The following is a 20,299-nucleotide window of genomic DNA, read 5'->3' as shown; positions in this document are numbered from 1 at the left end:
TTTCAGTCTACAACCCAAAGATACAATGTGCTAGCATGTGTCAGAATGCAGCTGGTGGTGAGTAAAGGATGGCCAAATGGTAGGCAAAGGGACTCCAGGGTAGGGTACCTGTGATAAAGAAGCCCAGCACCAGGTAGCTTATCCTAGTCTTCGGCTATAGTGAACCGAGAGCCTACAATAGCATGTTAAGTGGGTCTTAGATCTGGAATACTAATGACAAACTTCTGCCTAAACGAATTTTTATATGCATTTGCCAATATCAATCATCTCAGTGAAAGAAAGTAAATGAAAAGTAACTTTAATATTATCTGAACTGTGATATACAAAATTGATCATTTTCAGAATAAAATTTAAAATGGCCAGAGTAATGTTACAAAAATTTCTCTAGAAATAACACAGTTCTATTACGTTTATAGAGTATGCCTAAAAGAAAAATACAAGAATATTTGAGTAAAGAAATATTAACCTCGTGCTCAGAATACCAGAATATATGTATAGGAGAAAGCAGGAGCAGGTGGTAAAGGCAAAATTTACAAAAAAAAGTTGGAAACAAAAACTCCCTTTTTGACTTCTCTCACCTTAAGCCTGAATGCTTCATGCTCCCAAAGAATCCAATTATGGGAACAAATTACCTTATACTCAGTTTTGCTTTAAAATACAATAAACAGGTTATATTCTCAAGTTTTATTAAGTTGCTTATACAAACTTAAAGTCATGAGCATGACTTCAGAATCTGAGCTTTTTATGTCAAGTGCTTTAACTAAGCAGTCTAAGGCTTCCTGTATTTTTCCACACTCTTTCAGTTCTTTTCCACGCAAGACAAGAGTCTCATAGTCGTCTGCAGCCTCCAGTGCCTCATCCTGGGGAGAGTCAACCAACTGTCCACCAGACAAAGGCTCAGGGTCACCAGGAAAGGTCTCCTGAGCCAGAGCACCAGGCTTAGGTGTACTTAACCAGCTAGACTTATTTTCTGAAGACAGTGTTTCTCTGGAAGGATCTTCTTCTGTATGCTCTGGGGCTTCACCACTGCTTTCCTCCGCTCCTTCCTCCAGGTAATCTTCAGCAACCTTTGCTTCACTGCTATTGTCAAGTCTTTCCTCCATATCCTCCACATGGTCTAAAACCACATTAATAAGAGACCTCCTAGAAGCCAGGGATCTTCTGGAGTTTATAGACTTATTTAAACTATCAGATATTTGAGGTGAAAAGAACCTTCCAGGTGGACTGATGTCATTTTTGGGAGTTGAGGCATCAAATTGTTTTACAGATAAAAACGGGAAGGGAGATGTGTTGAATGGGTTTGTGCCTGAAGTATCTGTAATAAAAGTATCATGTTCAACTTCATCGTCTGAATCGATACATCTAGCTTTTCTTCTGACTTTCACATTAACTACTACTTCTTCTGGCTCATCATCTTTCTCAGAAAGATCCACACTGAGACATGCTTTGCTATGCACAGACTCTGCTCTGGAATTAGCTGCAGAGCCACACAAGCTATTTTCTTTCTCCACATGCTCCAAAGACTGACTGGAAAAATTTTGTCCATTGTCTGCAGAATCTTCCAAGAAAAGATTGAAGTCACATGCATACTGTGCTGAAGATGCTAAAGGTTCCTCTTCCAACTTGGCCTCATTCACTTGAGCATCCTGTAGTGCACTGTGGGCTGCTGCTAAGTCATCATCAGCTATCTTAATAACAGATACATTTGATTCTGGCCTTTGATATTCCTTTATTTCGGGATTAGCAGGCCAGGGATTGCAGTGATGTAAAATCTCATCCTCCTCTAGTTGATCTAGATTTGGCCCAAGATCAGCTCTGACTGACTTGCTAGGTAAAAAATTGAAACTTCCCTGAGGGCTTTCTTGCTGTGCCTCCCGCATAGGCCCCTCTTGCGATGCCTCTTTTTGGAGAGCCATTCCTGATACAGAGTCAGTCCAAATCTCTTCTACATCTTCACACCCCTTGGGTAAAGTAGCTACAAAATCAGCATCAAATGTACTTGCACACGGGTGCCTACCATCTTGTGGGATGGTAACGTTCATCTTTCTCCTGGCAAGATCTTGTTTTTCACTCTCTTCGGGCAGATCCTCAATGATTACACTTGCCATTTGGTGACTGATTTCTTCTTCCTGGGTGTGGTAAGTTGGTAGAAGAGGTGAAGGCCGAGGCTGTGGTTTATTTAATTCATGGCATTTCTTCTTTGTTTGAGAAAGAAATACAGGTTCTCTCAGCCGTATCCCCTCATTTCCAGCTTTTTGTCTTTCCATTAAGAACTCTGTATTTTGAGACTCGGATTCAACAAGGAATTGAGCTTTCTGAACCCTTTGCTGAATATAGTGAGAGTCTTCGATCACATCAAGCTCTTCTTTAACAGATAGGTCATGTGTGTACATCAAATCATGGTCTGAGATTCCAGCTATCCTCAAAGAGTGCAGGAAGTCAATATGTTCATCTAGTTTCTTATCAGATCTCCTCTGAGCAGCATGCAAAGACTGAAGCTGCATCTGGGTTGCAGAGTTCTGAAAATCCTCAATTGTAAAGAGCTCTCTCAATTCTTGTTTACTAAAATATCGGAAAGGGTTCTTCTTATCACCAGTAGTTTGTCTTATTAATGAGTCCTTGAAAACCTGTCTTCTGTATATTTTTTCCTCTACAGTTCCACAAGTGATTAGCCTATAAACTACAACATTTTCTTTTTGTCCAATTCGGTAAACTCTATCCACAGCTTGAGCATCAGTTGCAGGATTCCAGCTAGGGTCAAAGATGACCACTCTACTTGCTGCGGTTAGTGTTAAGCCAACACCACCTACTTGAGTGGTAAGCAGAAAAACAGAGTAATCTTTATTTTTCTGGAATAAGCTAATTCTTTTTTCTCGTTCCACAAGATGAGTAACTGTTCCATCGATTCTCAATATCTTAAAGTGCCTATTCTTTAACAGGCGTTCGATGATGTTTAGAATTCGTCTTGACTGGCAAAACACCAGAGTTTGATGCCCTTCGTCTCGCAGTCTGTTAAGCAGGTCCATTAGAAATATCATTTTTCCAGATTCTTCCATCAGTGCATCATCACTTATTTGATCAATATGGTCCACATCTGAGGAATCTTCCCCTTCAATTTCATCTTGAACAGAGAATTTGACAGCTCCTAGATTCAGCAAACCACAAGCCCGTGCAGATAGCAGCCTAGGATGATCACAGAGCTTCTTTAAGACACCTAGCTCAGCCAAAGGTGAGCGTGTCTCCATTAACAACTCCTTGATATGATCTAGAGACACAAATTTCCTGTATATTTCTTCCTGTAAAGGTACAAGACGTATCCAAATAATTAAATCATTTTTTCTGGAAAGGGAAGGCATTTCACATATGACACCAACATCTGGACTCTTTTCACTAAGCTGGACCTCTGGGTTGCTTGACTTTTTCTTCTGTACCTCTTCTTTAGTCCTCCTAAGAAAATAGGGCTTTATGATTGCCATTAAGTTTTCAGATATTTTAAATCCCAAGGCTTTTTCCCCTGGGGTAGCATCCTTCTCTCTTGCTCTAGTAATAGGATTTTCGTACTCCATTTTAAAAGTTTTTAATGTTCCTAGCAGGGACCCTTGACAAGCAAAATCAAACAGGGACCACAGTTCTTGTAAATTATTCTGGATCGGGGTTCCTGTGAGGAGGATGCGATTACTGGCAGGAATTGCACGAGCACATATTGCTGACTTGGTAGATGAGGTTTTTATTTTATGTGCTTCATCAAGGATGACATAGTCCCACACAAACTCTTGGCCATTCAAGCTGGAAAGTTGCTGCCAATTATTGATTAACATTTGGTATGTGGTGATAATGACACCATTCCTTTGCTGAATCCGACTGAGGTTTCTGGTACGTTCATCCTTGCTAGGACCGTGAAAGGTTTTGACTCTCATTCCTGGGGTCCACTTGACAAATTCTTTTAGCCACGTGCTGATGAGACTGGTTGGCATGATCAGTAGCACATGGTTCACAAGTGAAGCATCAAACATACCAGAAAGGAAAGCGATGATTTGAACAGTCTTTCCTAATCCCATATCATCTGCCAGAATACCACCTCTCCTTCCATCCCTATACAGGCTATAGAGGAAAGCTACACCTTCCTTCTGGTACTCAAATAGTTGGTTGTGCAGTTCTCGATAGAGCAGCAGGCCAGAGTTGCACACATCCGTGAATTCATCATCTCCATGTTCTGCCAACTCCTCCAAGGCTTCCTGTAGTTTTTGGATTCTGCTCATCACCTTTTCATTGGGAAAAATGTCCTTTGCCAAATTGAAAAGTTTAAGTGCTTCTTCCAGATCTCCATTCTTAGTTGCTGCTTTGGCCTCTTTCACGTATCTGTAAAAAAAAAAAAAAAGTTTAAAAAAAGATATATATATAGAGAAATTGATAGGTAGAAGATTAGAAAGAAAGGAAACGGATTGAACATTTAGTCTAAGAACACTTTAGAGTCCATTTTGGAATCCAAGCCACAGTTGAGCTTTCAATATCCTCAATTCAGGATGGGAAAGATGAGCACAGAAGATGCCAATGAAAGCTGGCACCACTTAAGAAGACACAAATATCCACCAGACACTGCCAGTAACAACTTCACGCATTAGTTGTAGGAAATGTATGTGGAAAGGTTATTGCACATACAGTAACAAACCAACCAACCTATATTGTGGGAGCATCGAAACAGGAAGATACATGGGCACTTCTCGGACCTTATTTTTCTGGACCTCTATTCACACTATTGATTACTCTCTCCTTACAATTCCCTCCTTCCACCAGATTCCTGTAGATTCCACCTGGTTTCCTCCCCCATCGCTGGCCCTTTCTTCTCTGTGTCCTTCTTAGGCTCCTATTCTTCCTCCGCAACGGCTCAGTCCTGGGCCCTCTTCTCACTCCTTTTACTCTTTCCTCATCATCTCCCAGAGGTTCCACTCCCACCTATGTGCTCATAACTCCTAAAGCACTTTCTCCAACCCAGGGCTTGCCCTCAAGCTCTAGTCTAGACCCATATTCCAATTACCTTCTGGACATCTCCACTTGAAAGTTTCACATGCACCTCCAATTCAATTAATCCCAAATTAAACTTATTATTTCCCCTCTTAAAACGTGCTTCTCGGGACTTCCCTGGTGGTCCAGTGGCTAAGACTTTGTGCTCCCAATGCAGGGGGTCCGGGTTCGATCCCTGGTTGGGGAACTAGATCCCACATGGATACCACAACTAAGAGTCTGCATGCTGCAACCAAGAAGGCTGCATGCCACAACTAAGATCCTGTGTGCCACAACTGGGACCTGGTGCAGCATGCATGAATGCATAAATAAATAAACATGCTTCCCCATTTGTGTGGTAATAAATGACACTACCATCCACTTAGCCATATAAGCTAGAAATAGAAAGATCATCCTTGATCTCCAAACCAGATATGAGTCATCCTTGACTTCTCCCTCTTTTTAACCACCTCACCCCTTAGCCAACAGTCCCCCAAGCCCTACTAACTTTATTTTCCAAATATAACCTGTGTCAAAACAGAAATATAGATCAATGGAACAGGATAGAAAGCTCAGAGATAAACCCACACACATATGGTCACCTTATCTTTGATAAAGGAGGCAAGAATATACAATGGAGAAAAGACAGTCTCTTCAGTAAGTGGTGCTGGGAAAACTGGACAACTACATGTAAAAGAATGAAATTAGAACACTCCCTAACACTGTACACAAAAATAAAATAGATTAAAGACTTAACTATAAGGCCAGACACTATAAAACTCTTAGAGGAAAACATAGGCAGAACACTCCATAACATAAATCACAGCAAGATCCTTTCTGACCCACTTCCTAGAGAAATGGAAATAAAAACAAAAATAAATGGGACCTGATGAAACTTAAAAGCTTTTGCACAGCAAAGGAAACTAAAAACAAGATGAAAAGACAGCCCTCAGAATGGGAGAAAATATTTGCAAATGAAGCAACTGACAAAGGATTAATCTCCAAAATATACAAGCAGCTCAATATCAAAAAAACAAGCAACCCAATCCAAAAATGGGCCGAAGACCTAAATAGACATTTCTCCAAAGAAGATATACAGATTGCCAACAAACACATGAAAGGATGCTCAACATCACTAGTCATTAGAGAAATGCAAATCAAAACTACAGTGAGGTATCACCTCACACCAGTCAGAATGGCCATCATCAAAAAATCTACAAACAATAAATGCTGGAGAGGGTGTGGAGAAAAGGGAAGCCTCTTGTACTGTTGGTGGGAATGTAAATTGATACAGCCACTATGGAGAACAGTATGGAGGTTCCTTAAAAAACTAAAAATAGAACTACCATACGACCCAGCAATCCCGCTACTGGGTATATACCCTGAGAAAACCATAATTCAAAAAGAGTCATGTACCACAATGTTCACTGCAGCTCTATTTACAATAGCCAGGACATGGAAGCAAACTAAGTGTCCATTGACAGATGAATGGATAAAGAAGATGTGGCAGGGCTTCCCTGGTGGCGCAGTAGTTGAGAGTCCACCTGCCGATGCAGGGGACACAGGTTCGTGCCCCGGTCCAGGAAGATCCCACATGCCGAGGAGCGGCTAGGCCCGTGAGCCATGGCTGCTGAGCCTGCGCGTCCGGAGCCTGTGCTCCGCAACGGGAGAGGCCACAACAGTGAGAGGCCCGCGTACCGCAAAAAAAAAAAAAAAAAAAAAAAAAAGATGTGGCACATATATACAATGGAATATTACTCAGCCATAAAAAGAAATGAGATTGAGTTACGTGTAGCAAGGTGGATGGACCTAGAGACTGTCATACAGAGTGAAGTAAGTCAGAGAAAAATAAATACCATATGCTAACACATATATATGGAATCTAAAAAAGAAAAAAAATTGTTCTGAAGAACCTAGGGGCAGGACAGGAATAAAGATGCAAACATAGAGAATGGACTTGAGGACACGGGGAGGGGGAAGGGTAAGCTGGGACGAAGTGAGAGAGTGGCATGGACATATATATACTACCAAATGTAAAACAGATAGCTAGTGGGAAGCAGCTGCATCGCAAAGGGAGATCAGCTCGGTACTTTGTGTCCACCTAGAGGGGTGGGAGGGAGATGCAAGAGGGAGTAGATATGGGGATGTATGTATATGTATAGCTGATTCACTTTGTTATACAGCAGAAACTAACACACCAGTGTAAAGCAATTATACTCCAATAAAGATGTTAAAAAACAAACAAACAAAAACAAATATAACCTGTGTCTTTCTCTCCCATCTCTACTACTACTGTGGTCCAAGTCACCATCATCTCTGGATTGGATAACTGCAACTTCCTACTCACTGGTCTCCCTACATCCACTCTTGGCCCCTCCAATACATTCTCTACATAGCAGCCAGTGATATTGTCTTAAAACATAAAAGAAATCGTCACTCTTCTGCTTAAAATTCTTCAGTGGTTTACAGTTGATAAGATTTTGAAAGGGTGCCATAACAATTCACTGAGAAAAGGATAGTCTTTTCAACTAAATACCCATGTGCAAAAGAATGAAAGTAGTCCCCAACCTCACACCATACACAAAAATTAATTCAAAATGAATCAAAGACCTAAATATAAGCGCTAAAACTATAAAACTCTTAGAAGAAAATATAAGTATAAATCTCCATGACCTTGGATTTGGCAATGGTTTCTTAGATATGATGCCAAACACACAAGCAACCAAAGGGAAAAATAAATTAGGCTTCATAAAAGCTAAAAACTTGGGGACTTCCCTGGTGGTCCAGTGGATAGGACTCCACACTCCCAATGCAGGGGACCCGGGTTGATCCCTGGTCGGGGAACTAGATCCCACATGCATGCCACAACTGAAGAGCCTGCATGCCACAACTAAGACCTGGTACAGCCAAATAAATAAATAAATATTTTTTAAAAAACAGCTAAAAGCTTTTGTGCTTCAAAGGATACCATGAAGAAAGTGAAAAGACAACCCAAGGAATGAGAGAAAATACTTGCAAATCTTGTACCTGGATAAAGGATTTGTACCTAGAATATATAAAGAACTCTAAGAACTCAATAATTAAAAGACAAATAGGGACTTCTCTGGTGGTCCAGTGGCCAGGACTCAGTGCTTTCAGTGCTGTGGCCCCGAGTTCGATCCCTGGTCAGGGAACTAGGATCCCACAAGCTGCGCAGCATGGCCAAAAAAAAAAAGAGACAAATAACCCAATTAAGGTGGTCAAAGGATCTGACTAGACATTTCTCCAAAGAAGATATACAAATAGCCAATAACCATATGAAAAGATGCTCAACATCATTAGTCATCAGGGAAAATGCAAACCAAAATCACAATGATACCACTTCATGCCCATTAGGATGGCTAGAATCAAACAGAGAGAAAATACCAAGTGTTGAGAGCAATGTGGAAAAACTGGAACTCTATAACACTATTGGTAGGAAGGTAAAATGGTGCAGCTGCTTTGGAAATTAGTCTGTCGGTTCCTCAAAAAGTTACACATAGAGTTACCATGTGATTTAGGAATTCTACTCCCAGGTACATACTCAAGAGAAATGAAAACATTTGATCACAGAAAATCTTGTACATGAATGTTCATAGCAGTATTATATTATTCACAAAGCCAAAAGGGGAAATAACACAAATGTCCATCAACTGATGAATAGATTAAAATGTGGTATATCCACACAATGGAATATTATGCAGCCATAAAAAGGAATGAAATACTGATTCACGCTACAGCATGAATCAGTCGTGGAAACATTTAGCTGCATGAAATAATAAGCCAGTCACTCACAGATGCAGAACACACTAGTGGTTACCAGTGGGGAGAGGGATGGGGGAGGGACAATATAGGGGTAGGGGATTAAAAGGTACAAACTATTAGGTATAAAATAAGCTACAATGATATATTGTACAACACAGGGAATATAGCCAATATTTTATAATAACTATAAATGGAGTATAACCTTTGAAAATTGTGAATCACTATATCATACATCTGTAATTTACATATAGTATATCAACTATACATCCAAAAGAAAAAGCCAGTCACGAAAGGCCACACATTTTATGATTCCATTTATATGAAATGTCCAGAACACACAAATTCACAGAAAAAGTAGATTAGTAGTTGCCAGGGGCTGGGGGTGCTGGGGGATTCATGGACTTGGGGGTGGTACGTATGATGGCTACAGGGTAAGGAATTTCTTTCAGGGTGATAAAAATGTTCTAAAACTAACTGTGGTGATGGGTGCACAACTCTGTGAATATACTAAAAATTATTAAATTGTATATTATAAATCAGTGAAATGTATGGTATGAGAATGATACCTCAACAAAGCTGTTAACAACAACAAAAAAAATCTTGGGACTTCCCTGGTGGCGCAGTGGTTAAGAATCCGCCTGCCAATGCAGGGGACACGGATTCGATCCCTGGTCCGGGAAGATCCCACATGCCACAGAGCAACTAACCCCGTGCGCCACAACTACTGAGCCTGCGCTCTACAACCCACGAGCCACAACTACTGAGCCTATGCACCGCAACTGCTGAAGCCTGTGTGCTCTAGGGCCTGTGCTCCGCAACAAGAGAAGCCACCACTATGAGAAGCCCGAGCACCACAACGAAAAGTAGCCACCGCTCACCACAACTAGAGAAAGCCCATACACAGCAAGACCCAAAGCAGCCAAAAAAAAAAAAAAATCTTCAGTGGCTTCCTATGGCCTACAGAATGAAGTTTAAGCTCCTTAGCTTGGCATTCCAAGCCCTGACTGATACAGCCAGGAACTGCTGACCTCCCTGCCTTAACTTCTGCCACCTCCTGCCTCAAACATTTTATTTTAACCCCTTATGCCCGTTATACAGTGTTATGACCTCTAAAGCGTAAGCTCACCCCATCTTTTCTGGAGTACACTCCTCTCCTTTCACCAAGCTTACCTCAATGAACTCATTCTTTTTTTTAAATTAATCTATTTATTGATTTATTTATTGATTTATTTATGGCTGCATTGGGGTTTTTTTAATATCTTTATTGGAGTATAATTGCTTTACAATGGTGTGCTAGTTTCTGCTTCATAACAAAGTGAATCAGTCACATACACACATATGTTCCCATATCCCTTCCCCCTCACATCTCCCTCCCTCCCACCCTCCCTATCCCACCCCTCTAGGTGGTCACAAAGCACCGAGCTGATCTCCCCGTGCTATGCGGCTGCTTCCCACTAGCTATCTATTTTACATTTGGTAGTGTATATATGTCCATGCCACTCTCTCACTTTGTCACAGCTTACCCTTCCCCCGCCCATATCCTCAATTCCATTCTCTAGTAGGTCTGTGTTTTTATTCCTGTCTTAGCCTGGGTTCTTCATGACATTTTTTTTTCTTAGATTCCATATATATATGTGTTAGCATATGGTATTTGTCTTTCTCTTTCTGACTTACTTCACTCTGTATGACAGACTCTAGGTCCATCCACCTCACTACAAATAACTCAATTTCGTTTCTTTTTATGGCTAATATTCCATTATATACATGTGCCACATCTTCTTTATCCATTCATCCGATGATGGACACGTAGGTTGTATCCATCTCCTGGCTATTGTATCTTTGATATCTTTGATAAAGGAGGCAAGAATATACAGTGGAGAAAAGGTAGCCTCTTCAATAAGTCGTGCTGGGAAAACTGGACAGCTACACGTAAACTAATGAAATTAGAACACTCCCTAACACCATACACAAAAATAAACTCAAAATGGATTAGAGACCTAAATGTAAGACCAGACACTATAAAACTCTTAGAGGAAAACACAGGAAGAACACTCTTTGACATAAATCACAGCAAAATCTTTTTTGATCCACCTCCTAGAGTAATGGAAATAAAAACAAAAATAAACAAATGGGACCTAATGAAACTTAAAGGCTTTTGCAAAGCAAAGGAAACTACATACAAAAAGATGAAAAGACAACGCTCAGAATGGGAGGAAATATTTGCAAATGAATCAATGGACAAAGGATTAATCTCCAAAATATATAAACAGCTCACGCAGCTCAATATTAAAAAAACAAACAACCCAATCAAAAACTGGGCAGAAGACCTAAATAGACATTTCTCCAAAGAAGACATACAGATGGCCAAGATGCACATGAAAAGCTGCTCAACATCACTAATTATTAGAGAAATGCAAATCAAAACTACAATGAGGTATCACCTCACACCAGTTGGAATGGGCATCATCAGAAAATCTACAAACAACAAATGCTGGAGAGGGTGTGGAGAAAAGGGAACCCTCTTGCACTGTTGGTGGGAATGTAAATTGATACAGCCACTATGGAGAACAGTATGGAGGTTCCTTAAAAAACTAAAAATAGAATTACCATATGACCCAGCAATCCCACTACTGGGCATATACCCAGAGAAAACTATAATTCAAAAAGACACATGCACCCCAATGCTCACTGCAGCACTATTTACAATAGCCAGCTCATGGAAGCAACTTAAATGCCCACTGACAGATGAATGGATAAAGAAGATGTGGTACATATATACAGTGGAATATTACTCAGCCATAAAAAAGAACGAAACTGGGTCATTTGTAGAGACGTGGATGGATCTAGAGACTGTCATACAGAGTGAAGTAAGCCAGAAAGAGAAAAACAAATATTGTATATTAACGCATATATGTGGAACCTAGAAAAACGGTACAGATGAACCGGTTTGCAGGGCAGAAAGAGAGACAGATGTAGAGAACAAACGTATGGACACCAAAGTGGGGGGAAGTGGCAGGGGCAGGGTGTGGTGGTGGTGGGATGAATTGGGAGATTAGGATTGACATATATACACTAATATGTATAAAATAGATAACTAATAAGAACCTGCTGTATAAAAAGTAAAATAAAATTCAAAAAAAAATTTGTAAGATGAGCCTGGAGCATCTTGTACTGTCAGAAAGTAAGGAAGTGCTCAAAACAAACAAAAAAAACAAACAACACACCACAATGATGGGAGTATGTCAAAGAGACACAGGAGCCAAATGAAAGAGCTCCCAATGGTCATAGCTCGAAGAATTTGAGCAACAAAATAAAGTAGTACTGGATTATAACCCAAAGTATAAAATAAATATCCATGAGTCCATACTAATATAAATGAGTGAATAAATACATATAGGAGATAAGACAAATCTCCCATACAGAAGAATTTCAAATAATTTATGTAGATACTCCACCCTCAAGAAGATGGAGCATAATTCCTGCTCCTTAGCTGTGGAGTGCATGTAGTAACATCCTTACAAAGAGTACAGTATGGAAAGGTGCAGTGGGGGAAAGAGTAACTTTAAAGTGAAGAAACTGGGAATTCCCTGGTGGTCCAGTGGTTAGGATTCCAGCTTCCACTGCAGGGGGCATGGTTTGATCCCACAAGCCATGCAGTGCAGCCAAAAAAAAAAAAACCCACCAAAACCCAAAAAAAATAAAATAAACTGAAGAAACCTGGCAAACAGTACCCCAGCCAGGTGATTACAGTCAACATCAACAGTGATAAGTCATGTGGGTAGTACGTACCCTTGGTACGATTTAATGAGAAGGGTACTTTACCTCTGTAGTCTTCCCCCCAACCCTGCCCCAAACCAAAAACCCCAGTCTAATCATGAGAAAATACATTGACAAATCCCAGCTGGGGGAACAGTCTACAAACTGCCTGATCAGTACTCTTTAAAACGGTCAAGGTCATCAAAAACACGGCAAGTCTAAGAAACTGTCACAGGCAAGAAGAACCTAAAGAGACAGATGACTAAATGTAATGTGGTGTCTTAGATAGGATGCTGGAACAGAAAAAGGACATTAGGTAAAAACTAAGGAAATCCAAATAAAGTATGGATTTAGTTAATAATAATGTATCAGTATTGGTTTATTAACTGTAATTAATGTACCAAACGAATGTAAGATGTTAACAATAGGGGAAACTAGGTGTGGGGTATATGGGAACTCTCTGTACTATTTTTGTGATATTCCTGTAAATCTAAAACTACTCTAAAATTAAAAGTTTGTTTAAAAAAATTATCCATTTGTGTATCTGCCTGCTTGTGTACCTGCCTGTGAACTCCTTGATAACAGGGGTAGGGATCAGGTCTTAGAGCAGACACTCATTAAAGTCAGGTGACTGAGGGCTTCCCTGGTGGTGCAGTGGTTGAGAGTCCGCCTGCCAATGCAGGGGACATGGGTTCGTGCCCCGGTCCGGGAAGATCCCACATGCCACGGAGCGGCTAGGCCCGTGAGCCATGGCCGCAGAGCCTGCACGTCTGGAGCCTGTGCTCCGCAACAGTAGACACCACAATAGTGAGAGGCCCACGTACAGCAAAAAAAAAAAAAAAAAAAGTCAGGTGAATGAAAAGATGAAGAAACGAAGAAAAGAGCCCACTGGCTACAAAACTCTGCCATTCCTACCCTGGCAGGTTAGCTGCCCACCTCCCCTACTCTGGTGGGCTTTAGAATTAAGCTACATTCCCCGTTACTCGATCTCGAACGTGATGCCATAGTGGTGACCACTAGGCTCCTCTACCTGAGAGCCAGACCCTGAACCCATTCAGTGTTCTCCCTTTCGTCCTGGCCCTTCCCACCCCCAGGGTGTCTTCACCTGGATAACTGGTCTTCTGCCTTGGTCTATGTCATTTTTTATTACTGTTAGATTGTCTCCAAGTTCCCAAACCGGTCATCTACCCAGTATCCTGAACCCCTATGAGGCCTGGGCTTCTAACTCCAGCCAGGCCTCCTCCCCAGAGAGAAAAGTGCTGCCCCTGAACCCTAGTTTTTGGCCAGAGTCCCCATAATCATGCACCAACCTCTAAAATGGCAACTGCCTGCCTAGACTTCTTACCACCAGCCCAAGAATCATACTACTGAGTTCTTTCTACCCATCCTCTGGAACTCCCACATTTGTCAACCTTCTGCCTGAACCACAACTGGAATTTTCAGTATTCGTTGGACACCACCACTTTCTGGCTGGGTCAAACCCCCCTGCTGTCAGCCAAACTACCTTCCCAGTCCCTGGAACACTCTAGTTAGCAGATCTAATACTGCATCTCAGCTCTTCCCCTCCACCCTGTCTTCTCCAACAACAAAGTTGGACCTAGGATGGTATTCTTTCCCTATAATGGAATCGGAGGAAAAAAATGAAATCTGCTTTTTATAGCACTGCTCTGGATATCTCGTTATTTACAAGACTACAATGCTTTCTGTAATACAGTTTGATTTAGCCACTTACACTTCAATCCTGGGCTTGGAAGGAAAACATGTCATTTTTACTACCACTGCAATCACGTGTCCATCTATAATGCATAGGATCCCTAATGATCTGGAGAACTCAGCTAATACTTCATGGGCTCAAATACTTTTTCCAAAATTTAATAGTTTTAAAAAGATGCTTACATGTTAAAGAACTATTCAGATGCAAAACTGTCAACCCAAAAGAGAGTTTTAATTCCATAGCAAGGGACAACAAAACAAAAACCTTTACATTTTAATGATTGTACCCTAAATTACATGCCTAGAATATGGTTCCCTTTAAGGAACGCTTTAAAGGACATATGGAAAGACTGTATACAAACAACTCCTGGAGGAAAAAGACACAACCATTAAACATAGGCTACAAGTCCTGTACCTGCAAAGCTACCCTTGCATTGGCAGAACTGCCCAGCGGCTAATTCCCTGGGTCCTAACCCATCCTAAAGATCTTTGCCTTAAGAAATCCTGCCCAAGTGGCCATTTAAAACCATCTCTGCCCAAAAGTACTTTCTGTTTCCCCGGATGCAAAAATCTTCAACCACAGCCAACTAACATCTCAACAATCCCATCCCATCTTCCACCTTTCCATTCCTTGCCTGATACCTTGCGAAGCATTTCCTCTCCACAGAGGGAATGCCAGGCTTAGATGCTGCAAAGTTTTCCTACCAGGAGAAACCAATTAGCCATGCTATACCTATATGCCAGAAAGCTAAGCCCTGCTAAACAAAGCAGTGTTTGCAAATCAGCAGCTGAAAAGACACAAGCTTAAACTGCAGAGCCAGGCACTAGGTTTTCCCTAATCTGGAGGGCCCTTTGGAACATTCCCTATGATGTTCTTCTGGAATGTGACAAGACAGGGGACTAAATGCAAAGACCCCAACCCAATAAAACTTTATCAGCTTCACTTGCAAAGCAACCAGAAGTTGCTCTTTTCTAACCTGACCACCAGCCACAGGGCCTCTGGTAGTGGTATAGGAGCCTGGTCTTGCTAATCTCAGTCCATGTGAGTAGAGTTATCGCTGTCCTTCCTACAAGAACTCAGTTCCCATAACCTATAATGGAAAAGAATCTAATTCAGATATATATATCTGAATCATCTTGCTGTACACCTGAAACTAACACAACATTGTAAATCAACTATATTTCAATAATTTTGTGTGTGTGTGTGGTACGCGGGCCTCTCACTGTTGTGACCTCTCCCATTGCAGAGCACAGGCTCCAGACGCACAGGCTCAGAGGCCAGGGCTCACGAGCCCAGCTACTCCGCGGCATGTAGGATATTACCGGACCGGGGCACGAACCAGTGTCCCCTGCATCGGCAGGTGGACTCTCAACCACTGCGCCACCAGGGAAGCCCAATAAAAATTTTTTAAAAAGAACTCAGTTCCCCTATTCTGATCCAGCCCCCTCATAAGGAGCTCACTGACACATCTCTATGTATCCAGTCCCCTTCTCAAGACGCATGTGGATACATCATACACAATTGGTTAAGTCTTTTGATTCTCAATCAAAATCAATAAAACACGTGTGGCTGACATAAAAACTGCAGATGGGGACTTCCCTGGTAGCGCAGTGGTTAAGACTCCACACTTCCAATGCAGGGGGCTCGGGTTCGTTCCCTGGTCAGGGAACTACATCCCACATGCATGCCGCAACTAAGAGTTTGCATGCCACAACTAAGGAGCCTGCGTGCCGTGACTAAGGAGCCAGTGAGTCACAGCTAAGGAGCCTGCGAGCCAAAACTAATGAGCCCACCTACCTCCACTAAGGAGCCCACATGCTGCAACTAAGGAGCCGGCTAGCCGCAACTAAGGAGCCCACGAGCCACAACTAAGGAGCCCACCTGCCACAACTAAGACCTGGCACAAACAAACAAATAAATAAATAAATATTTAAAAAAACACTGCAGATGACCTGAATGCCAGTATTGGAAACTGGTCCATCAAAACCTGGATCACTAGGACTTCCCTGGTGGTAGAGTGGTTAAGAATCTGCCTGCCGGGCTTCCCTGGTGGCGCAGTGGTTGAGAGTCCGCCTGCCGATGCAGGGGACGCGGGTTCATGCCCCGGTCTGGGAAGATCCCACATGCCGTGGAGCGGCTGGGCCCGTGAGCCATGGCTGCTGAGCCTGCACGTCCGGAGCCTGTGCTCCGCAACGGGAGAGGCCACAACAGTGAGAGGCCCACATACCGCAAAAAAAAAAAAAAAAAAAGAATCTGCCTGCCAATGCAGGGGACACGGGTTCGAGCCCTGGTCCAGGAAGATCCCACATGCCACAGAGCAACTAAGCCTGTGCACTACAACTACTGAGCCTGCGCTCTAGAGCCTGCATGCTGCAACTACTGAGCCTGCGTGCTGCAACTACTGAAGCCCACACGCCTAGGCCCATGTTCCACAAGAGAAGCCACCGCAATGAGAAGCCCGTGCACCGCAACGAAGAGTAGCCCCCGCTCACCACAACTAGAGAAAGCCCGCGTGCAGCAATGAAGACCCAACGCAACCAAAACACACACACACACACACACACACACACACACACACACACACACCCCTGCATCACAGAACTAGACTGGGAAGATGGCCACCTTTTGGCCTTACTTCCAGGGGTGATCATTTTAACCAAAGTGGAAAATAATTTATAATAATAACTTATAAATACAAACTTATTATTAAATAGCAACCTCTGGGATAAATTAGAAGAGAATATGGTCCACATTTCAGTCAAATAGCAAGTATTACTAACTATTTAATAGTTAGCTTTCCCCTGCTTAGCCCCATTTGTGAGATGGACATCTAAGAATAAAAAACAAATGAACAGAGCTTCCCTGGTGGCGCAGTGGTTGAGAGTCCACCTGCCGATGCAGGGGACACGGGTTCGTGCCCCAGTCTGGGAAGATCCCACATGCCGCGGAGCGGCTGGGCCCGTAAGCCATGGCCGCTGAGCCTGCGCGTCCGGAGCCTGTGCTCCACGGGGGGGGGGAGGGGGCAGGGCCACAACGGTGAGAGGCCCGCGTACCACAAACAAACAAACAAACAAACAAAACCCCCCTACACTGCTTTATTCTTTAAAAAAAAATTTTTTTTAATTTATTTATTTTTGGCTGCATTGGGTCTTCGTTGCCGTCAACTCTTCATTGCAGTGCATGGGCTTCTCACTGCAGTGGCTTCTCTTCTTGCAGCATATGGGCTCTAGGACCACGGGCTTCAGTAGTTGTGTCACGTGGGCCCAGTAGTTGTGGCTCATGGGCTCTAGAGCACAGGCTCAGTAGTTGTGGCCCACGGGCTTAGTTGCTCCACAGCACGTGGGATCTTCCCAGACCAAGGATCGAACCCATGTCCCCTGCATTGGCAGGCAGATTCTTAACCACTGCGCCACCAGGGAAGCCCTCTTTTTTTTTTAAATTTTTTTTGATGTGGACCATTTTTAAAGTCTTTATTGCATTTGTTAAAATATTGCTTCTGCTTCATGTTTTGGTTTTTTTGGCCCCAAGGCATGTGGGATCTTAGCTCCCCGACCAGGGACTGAACCCACACCCCGTACCTTGGAAGGCGAAGTCTTAACCACTGGACTGCCAGGGAAGTCCCCTTGCTTTACTCTTAATAGCCAAAAAATGGAAACAGCCCAACTGTCCATCAGCTTGAATTATCGATCTGTGGTATATTCAAATAATAGAATACTACTCGATAACAGAAAAGAATGAACTACCATATGTATGAAAGCATGCATAAGTTCATACATGTATGAATCTCAAAAACATTATTCTGAGCCAAAGAAGCCAGGTATAAAAGTAGAAGCAGTATGATTTTTTTTACTTACGTGAAGTTCTGTAATAGGCAAAACTAATCTGTGGTAGAAAACATCAGAGCAGTGGTTGCCTCTGGAGGTAGAAGGTGGGAGTGGGGATTGCCTGGGAAGGGGCATAAGGGAACTTTCTGGGGTGATGATAATGTTCTATACCTTGACAGGGGTTTGGGTTACACAGGTGTATGCATTTGTCAAAACTCAATAAATGTACACTTAAGGTGTGTCCATTTCTTGGTATGTAAACTTTACTTCAAAAGAAAAAAAACCTAAAATATTGAAATCTAGTTAATGGTAAGTATGCTGAAGCAGGAGGAAATATCCTGATGTCTGCAACTTACTTTGAAATGCATCCAAAAAATGAGATGGATTGGTACAGTAGATATGTGATAAAAACAAATATAGTGAAATGTTAATAATAGAATCTGGGTGGTGGGTCTAAAAAAAAACGGGGCCTGCTTTGCCCATAGACTGCTGCCTCTCAGTTCAAAGGCACACATAACTGGGAGTCATAACTCAACACACTGCAATTTGGCTTCTTACCCAAGCACCCTAATGCAACTGTTTTCACCAAAGGCACCAATGACCTCCATATTGCCAAACTCAGTGGCCACTTCTTGGTCTTTCTTGACCTTTCTGCTGCAGTTAAAAGCACTGAGGGACTTCCCTGGTGGTCCAGTGGCTAAGATTCCGAGCTCCGAATACAGGGGGCCCGGGTTCAATCCCTGGTCAGGGAACTAGATCCCACATGCCGCAACTAAAGATCCGCACACCGCAACGAAGATCCCGCGTGCTGCAACTAAGACCTGGCACAGCCAAATAATAAATAAATAAATGTTTTTTAAAATAAAAAATAAATAAAACCACTGACCACCATGGGACTTCCCTGGTGGTCCAGTGGTTTAGACTCCACGCTTCCACTGCAGGAGGTGCGGGTTTGATCCCTGGTCGGGGAAGTAACATCCTGCATGCCAGTAATGCGTGGCCAAAAAAACCCACTAACCATCATCCCCCTCGTTAACTTTTCCCTCCTCCTTGGGTACAGTGGCACACAACACTCTCTCCTGGATTTCTTCCTACCTCTCTAACCATTCCTTCTCAGTCTGCATCTTGGATTCCTCCCCCTCTGCCTGTCCCCATATAAACATTGATATTTCCAAGGATCTTTTTGTTGTCATTGCCCTTCTGCCCTTCTGACTCTATGTACTTTACCCCAGAAGATTTTATTCACAGCAGTGGCTTCCTACTGGGTTGAATAGTATCCCCCCAAATTTCATGTTGACCTGGAACATGTGAATGTGACCTTATTTGGGAAAATAGAGTATTTTGCAGATGTAATCAAGTAAAGATGAAGTCATACTGGATAAGGGTGGGCCCTAATCCAACATGGTGTCCTTATAAGAGGTATATTTGCACACAGAGAGACAGACAGAGTGGAGAATGCCATGAGAAGACAGAGGCAGAGACTGGAGTAATGCATCTACATGCCAAGGAACTCCAAGGATCGCCAGCACCACCAGAAGCTAAGAGAGGCATGGAACAGATTCTCTCTCACAGCCTCCAAAAAGAAACTAACCCTGCTGACACCTTGATTTCAGACTTCTGGACTCAGGAACTATGAGAGAATAAATTTCTGGGGAATTTTTTTATTGTGGTAAAATCTATGTAAGATAAAATTTGCCATTTTAACCATTTTAATTGTACTTCAATGGCATTAATTACATTCATAATGTAAAACCATCACCACTATCTATTTCTAAAACTTTTACATCACCCCAAACATAAACTCTGTACCGATTAAGCAATAACTCTCCATCCCTCCCTGCCCCCAGCCCCTGGTAACCTCTATACTTTCTGTCTCTATGTTGCCTATTCTAGGTATCTTATACAAGTGGAATCATACAATATTTGTCCTTTTGTGGCTGGCTTATTTCACCTAGCATAATGTTTTCAGGGTTCATCCATATTGTAGCATGTATCACAATTTTACTCCTTTTTAAGTCTGAATACTCCACTGCATGGAAAAACATTTTGTTTATCCATTCATCTGTTGGTGGACACTTGGGCTGTTTCCACCTTTTGGCTCTTATAAATACTGCTGCAACGAACACTGGTGTACAAGTATCTGTTTGGGTCCCTGTTTTCAATTCTATTGGGTATATACCTAAGAGTGGAATTGCTGGCTCATATGGAAATTCTGTGTTTA

The 20,299-nt window shown here is 42.3% G+C and overlaps 1 protein-coding gene across 1 annotated transcript; it reads right to left on the bottom strand.

Moving 5' to 3' along the window:
• Positions 1-366: 366 nt before the first annotated feature.
• Positions 367-4,319, bottom strand: ERCC6L (ERCC excision repair 6 like, spindle assembly checkpoint helicase). Its single transcript, XM_030851221.3, has one exon. The coding sequence runs from the start codon at positions 4,257-4,259 to the stop codon at positions 678-680; it is 3,582 nt and encodes a 1,193-aa protein (XP_030707081.2). The 5' UTR covers positions 4,260-4,319; the 3' UTR covers positions 367-677.
• Between the last annotated feature and the right edge of the window lie 15,980 nt (positions 4,320-20,299).

Source organism: Globicephala melas, chromosome X, assembly GCF_963455315.2.
Source record: "Globicephala melas chromosome X, mGloMel1.2, whole genome shotgun sequence".
NCBI lineage: Eukaryota > Metazoa > Chordata > Mammalia > Artiodactyla > Delphinidae > Globicephala > Globicephala melas.
Note: the sequence above shows the minus strand (reverse complement) of the source record. Positions and strands in the feature narration are given on the sequence as shown.